Raw genomic sequence first — 8,393 nt, 5'->3', positions numbered from 1 at the left:
TACATTAAACAATTTTTAAAAAAATTATAGTCTTAAATTTAACTAAATCCTAAAATATAAGTAATGGTTATGGTTGTGGGAATAGAATAATTAGGGATGGAAGCAAAAGGATTATTGATGGCTGCCCCCTGTTTTTGATATGGCATTATCATCGAGAATCTAATATCGACAATAATTTAGGGTTCCACATGTATAATCCACAAACATTGTTATATTATGAGCATATAAATCATAACCTAATTTCTTCTCTATACATAAATGCTCCCTAGAATCTCATCAATACAGATCCTCATAAGTGAATCTCATAGTATAGGGTATCATCTATGAAGTACGGACACTTCGTTAAGTTGTTGTGTTTGCGTGTCAGATACATTTTGGACATGATATTCACCGACACTCGTTTGACACGTGTGTATCTGTTGTATTCAACCGTGTCTTAATAAAATTTTTTTTTCGGACACACCTAAATACCATCACGTGTCAGCGTGTCCAGTCTTATTCTTAACATATATTTTTAAAATAAATTTAGATATAGTATATATTATTATTTATTAAAATAAAAAAATATTTTAAATACTTGATATAATTAAAATAAAACATTAGTTTCTTATTTTCTTTAATTTATTATTATTTATTCTTACTTTGTTATAATATATATAAGATGTGATATTAATCGAAACCGGAGAATCCTCGCTAGAATCATTTTCAGTTTCCAAGTTAGGTTTGCAGGGAAAAAAAATCAAGAAGGAAAAAGGAATACCATCAATGCATGCTTGGTGAAAAAAAAAAAACAAGAAAAGAAAAGGAATACCATCAATGCATGGGTAAAGTAGTGTAATTAAATATGATTGTTTGTGGTGACTTTAGATCGAATAAACTTTACTTTCATGCAAATAATGTACAAAAAAAAGAAAAAGTCTAGGGGCCAGCAATTTTATTGAATTTTGGCGAGCATGTAACCAGCAGAAAAAGGTGAGCCATTGAATGAAATCTCATACCAATCTCACACCATTAAATCATCATTTGATGGCTATTTGATGACTACTAATCACAAAAGTTGCTGGCCCTAGTATTGCTCACAAAAAAAATTTAAGTAAAATTAGTGTAACTGATATTAGTTTTGTTATACACTTATACGGCATGGTTTGCAAATGATTGATTAGATAATAATGATGAATATTTAATAGCCACCAACAATATATTTGAATTTTCACAGAATAACAGGAAAAATTGAACTAACCTCTCATATATCACTTTAAAACGTAAACTAAATCACAGTCATAGATATCGAAGTGTGGTTAGTTTATCAGCATATCACAATAAAACACAAAATTAGTACAATATGTAATATCACTAACATGATTTCATGAATAAAGAGAAGATGGGCCCTTTACCCAAACAACTGAGCCTAAGTAATACCTTATATATCTATACAACACCTTTAATGTAAAACTAAAATGACAAGAAGTGACTACCACCATAACTACCAATGTTTAACCTATAAATTAACTAAATCTTCAAATGTTGTTGCCACAGTGCTAATGCTGATGAATGTTTCTGTTTAGTCTAGACAATACCACCTTGGCAAAATTGGAGGAGGTTGCTTCCACCAAGTTGTGATCACATAACTAACTTTCCTTTATTTATTTACAATACTATCAGCAATGACCAATATAATCTTGCATTGCATCATTGCATGTAATGATATCTTTTTCATTTCATCATATTCAAGAAAAGAAAGGCTATTATACACCTAAACATATTCTGTAATGATCTCTGACAAACCTCCTCCAAAACCGGCACCAGAATGTCTATGCTTCTCGGCACAGCATTCCTTCATGTAACTCTTGCAGCATCCCCAACCCCCATACCCTCTCTTGTTTAGACTAATACAAGCATGCACAATTGTGGAATCTCTGCATTCTTTTGTAGTTCCCTCATTGCTGCTACAGCATGAACTAATGACTTGTGCCTCATTTGAGCCCTCGCAATCACAAGCCACTGGAAGTTCTTTGCATTTGTCCGAGCAACCATCGCAGTACGAATCGTTTTCTTCCTCTTCCATGCAGCAGCCGTGCTTTGAGGCCGATTCGACATCATCATCTATGTCAATAGTTATTTCACTTGTCCCTGCCTTCTCAATTTCAAAATGGGAACCTGAATTTCGATCCGGGTTGTGGCCTTTTGGATTTTCACAACCATGGATCATGTGATTGTGAGAACTATGTGATGATTCCTGTTCATGAGTAGCTATGTCAGTCTCTTTGTGGCAGTGCTCTGTCCCATGGCAATGAGAACTATGTAATGCACCATTGTTTTCTGCATTTGGAATAACATTGTGCGTTTCTGAACGACAATGGTCTTCAATATGATCATGCTTCTGATGACCCTTACAATGTTCATGAAATTCATCTTTTCCCTTACAATGTTCATGACTTCCCATGACATTATGATGCTTGACACTTCCATCTAATCTTGAATCCGAAGGGCAGGGTTCATTCTTTGAGGAGCACGTCTCAGAGGCACACTTCTGAGGCAGAGACACCTGTTTTGTCTCCTCTGAGCCACAATGCTTATGGCTATGATGTTTATGTTGATGTAGTTGTTCGTGGTGATGGTGGTGGTGATGGTGGTGGTGATGATGATGAGAGAATTTTCCATGATGATGATCATGATGATGAGAGGAGTCACCATCGGTTCCACCACATACATCTTTCTGGACATGAACTTCAGGGGAAGGTCTACAACATTTTCCTCCGTGCTTGTGTTCACCATGCTTGTTCCCTCCATGTTTGTGTGTTCCATGGTCATGATTTCCATGCTTGTGTTCTCCATGATTGTGTTCTCCATGATTATGTTCTCCTCTAAGGAGTAACATGCTGTTCAAGATGACAACCAAACATGTTCCAACATCAGCAAGAACTGCAGCCCAAACAAGTGGGTGACCACCAATGGCCAAACCAATAATTGCAGCCTTGGTAATCACAGACAAAAAGATATTCTGTATCACTTTCCTATGCGACTTTTTCGCAAGCTTAATCACTTCGGGAATCTTCCTAAGGTCATTTGACATAAGAATTATGTTCCCAGTCTCACTAGCCAGTGCAGAACCTGAAATCCCCATTGAGATTCCTATATCAGCCGTAGCTAACGCCGGCGCATCATTCAAACCGTCTCCAACCATTGCTGTTGGCCCTTCCTTCTTGAATTCTGTGATGATCTTTAACTTGTCTTCTGGCAAAAGTTCTGCATGGACCAACTCCAGAGCATTCCCTAGCTGTAAGATGAAATTCAAATTACTTCTGCCACTCTTATCATTTATCTCTGAGGTTCTATGATTCTTGCAACATTAAAAATTAGTCCAATTCATCTGTCATAGAGTATAATTTAAGTCCACTAGGTTTTACATTTTTAAAATATAGGATATGATACTATTAAATTATGTACAACCGTATAAAATTAAAATCACAAACCTGTTCCTGTGCTTGCATAGCAGCTCCTTGACTGTCTCCAGTGAGCATAGCAGTTTTGATTCCCAATGACTTGAGCTGAGCTATTGCCTCTGGAACACCGGTTCGACAAGCATCCGATAGAGAGAAGAATCCAACTGGGGTTGCTCCACAATATATGTATCCTGTGGTCTTTCCTATTTGACCATGCATTGCAGGCACTATGAAACAAAATCATCACAATGAATACTCACTTTAGTTCCACAAAGCTGGAAACAGAATATTGAAATGAGTTCTGCAACTTGTAATATCAAAGTAAATATGAGAAAGACATTCACCTATTTCTGAGCCAGCTCTAGTTGCAATTTTTTTGTTTCCAACGTAAACAAGTCTCTCTTCAATTTTTCCATATATTCCTTCTCCAGGAAAATTTTCGAATTCTGTAACATTTTCTGGGTTTGGTTCAATGGAGAGAGACCTTCCATAATCAACAATAGCTGCTGCCAATGGATGGCTTGACTTACTCTCAATACTTGACACCCTGAAACATTTTAATTTGTTAAAGCTAGCATATCTTAGATTCCGACATTCCGTATATATCTATATATGTTTTTAGTCCTCTAATGTGTCATTTTGCTTTTGATTTTGGTCCCTCTAAAATTTTTGTTTTGGTCTAGTCCCTCTTTTTTCTATTATTAAGATCTTAGTCATATCATCTAGATTTAATGTTAAGTTACGATATTATAGGAATCAAGTAAATTTCAGAAAATATAGGGACTAAAGTAAAAATAACCTATTTTACACGGGCTAAAGACATAAGCCTTAAATATATCATTTGTGACTTGTCTTTAACATATATACAAAATAAATTCACATCTCCAAGGAAGATGGAGAAAGAGGAGGGTCCTCACCAGTAAAGCAATGTGTTCAAATCAATGTCATCTGAAAGAGAGACAAAATTTGTCACCACAAACTCCCCCTTTGTTATGGTACCAGTTTTGTCGAAAGCCATGACCTTAATTTTTGCAAGTGTTTCAAGATAATCACCACCTTTGATGAGGAGACCAGACGTAGCTGCTTTTGTGTAGGCACAAAAAGTAGCAACTGGTGTTGAAAGGATAAGTGCACATGGGCATGCACTTACTAAGACAACAAGTGCAAAATGAAGCCAGTGTTTCTTGTCGTGTACTTTTAATGCAATTGGAATCACAGCTACTAGTGCTGATATGATTACAACAGCTGAAAATAATAACATTAAAATGTAAGGCCAATGAAACTGAATTCATTTTTTATTTTTTAGCCACATTCACAACCAGAAACACCATTCATTCAGGAAAAGATTTATCAATTGATGTGAATTCTTTTTCATACTTTCTTTTTTCCCTTTAAAAATCAAATTCATGGCCCCCCAAAAAAAGCAACTTCATAATCAAAATTTCTGAAGAATTTTTTTTTTTAAAAAAAAGTAATACAATGGTTTAATTAAGAAAATTAAGAGTAGGAAAGTTTTTACTTCGTCCAGTGCATTGAAGAGTTAAAAAAGTAATACAATGCATGTGAAAATTAAGAGTAGGAAAGTTTTTTAAAAAAGTAATACAATGGTTTAATTAAGAAAATAAGGAATTAACTAATCAAGGGCGTGCACGCAAAGTGTGGCAAATATTGAAATGCATGTGAAAATGACATTTTATCTTTTCACTTAACAAGCCTTTGATAGTAACAGCATAGTATTAAAAGTGTGTTCAAATATGAGCACTTAAACATTCTTAAAATAAAAAGCTGAAAATTGTAATTAACTAACCAGGGGTGTAAAATTTGGCAAATTTGTCAATCAATCTCTGAGTGCTGGTTTTGCTGTTTTGAGCTTCTTCCACAAGCTTTGCCATTTTAGCCACAACACAATCCTCAGCCAATGCAGTAGTTTTAACACTAACGTAACCTTTGTATAACCAATCACAAAATGACATTAGCATAAACAATTTGACAAAGTACCAAAAATACAGGTACCAATGAGTAATAATTTGACAAATAGTAACTCAGAGTTGGAAACTTCACCATTTAAGTTAATGGTCCCAGCCCAAACAGTTGAGTCTTTTTGTTTTGCTACTGGGAATGATTCCCCTGTCAAAGTTTTTTCATCAACCTCACAGGTTCCATCAACAACCACACCATCAATTGGGATCACTTCCCCTGCCTTCACTGCTAAGATCGTGTTGACTTTGACCTCATCAGCATCAACAACCTCTCCTGTTTCAGCTATCACTGCTTTTTGAGGAGCTATGTTCATCAGTGATGACATAACCGCATTTGCCTGAATCCATATAAATTTTAAAAATGAGAAGCTTTAGAGTGATTTTTGAGAACATTTAGACAAAGTACCCTGATTTTGATGCTTGAGGATTGCTGTCTTTAACTTTTCACCGCTACTCGTGACATCTTTGGAAGACTTACCTCCAAAATATGGGGACGGTGAGGACAATTTTTTTTTCTTTTTTCCGTTTCAACGTCTCTATATCTTCTGTCCTAGAATACTCAAGGATATTATGGGACCTTTCTTATGGAAGTTCCATTTTTTACTTTGATCAATGGTCCCTACAGCTATCTAATTAGGAGAAGCATAACTACTACATTTTGATTAAGGCTTTACAACATAACATGAACATGGTCCATTCATATTTAGCATGGAAAGGATACAACAATGGTCTGAGTTATCTAATAAGAAACATCACAAAGTATGGGTCCACTAATATTAAGCATGAAAAAGAAATGAAACAAGTACCTTGTGGCTTGCCCTGGATTCAAGCCATTCAGCAATAGAGAAGAGAAAAACTATTGTTCCTGCCTCCAAATAATCATTCATAGCAATTGTCCCAATAACTGTTAAACAATAATAACGATGACCATCAGCCTCACCTAACCTTAACTGAATCTTCCTTGTAAGAATTCAAGTTAATGATGCAGGTCTACAAAGATCAATGTTTTTGCCCATGTGGATGTAATCAAGTTGAAACAAACACAGATTTTCGTTGGTAGTTGTGATGATATCACTTACAAATACATAGTTATTGATAGGCATTTCACCACTAGAGATCTAGTTTTTCAATATTTTTAATATTAAAACATTATCCTATTTAATTTGAGAAAAAAAGTTTAAGGCAAAAGAAAATTTGATTCTCATCAATCATAATGCATAAAAAAGTATGTCAACTTTTTTCAAAAAATAGAAAAGATGTGGTTTCAATATCTTGATTGAAGTTGGGTCTCAATAAGAGTATAAAAGTCAATAAAAAATTGTAAATAGAAATAAGATATTGTCTATAGTTGCACATAGTTGCATATTAAAAAATCAATTGTCATGTAAAAAAATCACATGTATTTTGATTCCACTCCTACTGGTCCTCACTTTCCATTCCACAATTCACAAGAAGACATTACAATATACTTCTTTTCTTATCTGCTTATTCAGAAGATTTGGTAGAGTGCCTCTCATAGTCATAGTTAAGGTCATATTTGTCCGTTTCACGTCACTTTAGCAACTTTATCCATCCTTCCACCAATACTGAAAGTAGAAAGTTACAGCTTCCGCAGAGCACTAACTATTTTAGTAGGATCTGACTCTACTGATAAGAAAATTAACCAATATAAATTACCATTGTGTGTGTGTAATTTACTATAATATTTAATTTTATCTTATATAATTTTAAATTATTAATGAAAAACATAGCACTTCATTTTTAAAATAGGTGAAACTATGTTTGGCTGGCATGCGGGTTTTATGATCAAACGGCAACTTTTATTATTTGTTTGTTTTTCCTTCCAGGGGAAGGCAGTTAGGCAAGGATAAATGTACAGCTAGATACGTTAATTACAAAAAAAAAAAAAAAACATTATTTGATCCAACATTTAACAACAAAGTCCGGCCAGCAAAACAAATTAATTGAAAAGCAATATGATAGTGCAATATAAATTAATGTAAAGGCAAAAGTAGTAAATGATTTTGATTTTACCTGCTATGATCATGAGAATGTTAATGTCAAGTCTAAGGTTCTGGATGGAGACAATAGCCTTCCAGGCGATCGGAAATATACCGGCAGCAACCGCTCCGAGAGCGAGATACTGCAATGGATGGTACACAAACTTGAGCAAGGAAAGCAAAAGTAGCAAACCACACACAATTGAGTATAGGCTTGGCCATTGCTTTTGGTGCTTTTGGTCCCCATACACTCTGGCATTTGCTTCTAGTCTTGCTTGATTAAGAACCTTGACTGTCACCATAAATAACATCATCAATTAAGCTTTGAGAACAACTAGGGAACCAAAAGCATATCAGCCAAAAATCAGCCAAAATGTGTTTGGATTCCATGAAAAATCGGGTTTGGGTTTGTGCTTCGTGATCTCAGGAGCGATTTTCAAACATATTATTCAAAAAGTGATTTTAATTAAACGGTTTTGTTTACTTTTTGGCTGGTCACATTTTGGTTCCATATACTTTTCCTTAAGCTTTTATTTTATGATTGCGATTTTAGTGTATTGTTAATATTTGAAAAAAAAAATATTACAGAAATATTTAACTCCATTCATTACTTTGACTTTACTAGGGTGTAGTCTTTAAGAAAAAATTTAGTTAATATATATATATATAGTATAAAATTATCTTATATTGTTAGTCAATTAAATTCATGAAATTGAAAAAAAAAAAAGCTACAACATTGTACATAGTTGGAAGACAATGTTAATGGATTACAACACAACACAACAGAGCACAAAACGAACACATCCTTGTAAGTAAAGCTAAAAGGGATCAAAAGGTAAAAAAGAAAACCGCCTAACTTTATTTATGCCTTCATAGTGGATTATTCGTATAGATAGCTTATATTTAATGTCAATGTCTACCGACATTATATTCACACCCCTTAAAGTATGGTTGCAGTAACAGGTAGGCCA

At 34.4% G+C, this 8,393-nt stretch overlaps 1 protein-coding gene across 2 annotated transcripts in view; it reads right to left on the bottom strand.

Annotated features, from left to right (window-relative positions):
* Window positions 1,282-8,393, bottom strand: part of LOC107642686 (putative inactive cadmium/zinc-transporting ATPase HMA3) — an 8,849-nt gene continuing 1,737 nt past the window's right edge. Inside the window, exons 3-11 of one of the 2 annotated variants that reach the window (XM_016346129.2) lie at window positions 7,457-7,714; window positions 6,229-6,326; window positions 5,505-5,760; window positions 5,251-5,388; window positions 4,361-4,688; window positions 3,788-3,990; window positions 3,474-3,670; window positions 2,428-3,277; window positions 1,282-2,397 (exon numbers count right to left, since the gene is read on the bottom strand). In XM_016346129.2, coding sequence (XP_016201615.1) covers window positions 1,754-2,397; window positions 2,428-3,277; window positions 3,474-3,670; window positions 3,788-3,990; window positions 4,361-4,688; window positions 5,251-5,388; window positions 5,505-5,760; window positions 6,229-6,326; window positions 7,457-7,714 — 2,972 coding nt within the window. In that variant the 3' untranslated portion in view covers window positions 1,282-1,753. Of the gene's footprint in view, window positions 3,278-3,473; window positions 3,671-3,787; window positions 3,991-4,360; window positions 4,689-5,250; window positions 5,389-5,504; window positions 5,761-6,228; window positions 6,327-7,456; window positions 7,715-8,393 lie in introns of both variants that reach the window. The other variant, XM_016346120.2, reaches the window with a different exon arrangement.

The sequence above is a fragment of the Arachis ipaensis genome, chromosome B01 (genome assembly GCF_000816755.2).
Source record: "Arachis ipaensis cultivar K30076 chromosome B01, Araip1.1, whole genome shotgun sequence".
NCBI lineage: Eukaryota > Viridiplantae > Streptophyta > Magnoliopsida > Fabales > Fabaceae > Arachis > Arachis ipaensis.
Note: the sequence above shows the minus strand (reverse complement) of the source record. Positions and strands in the feature narration are given on the sequence as shown.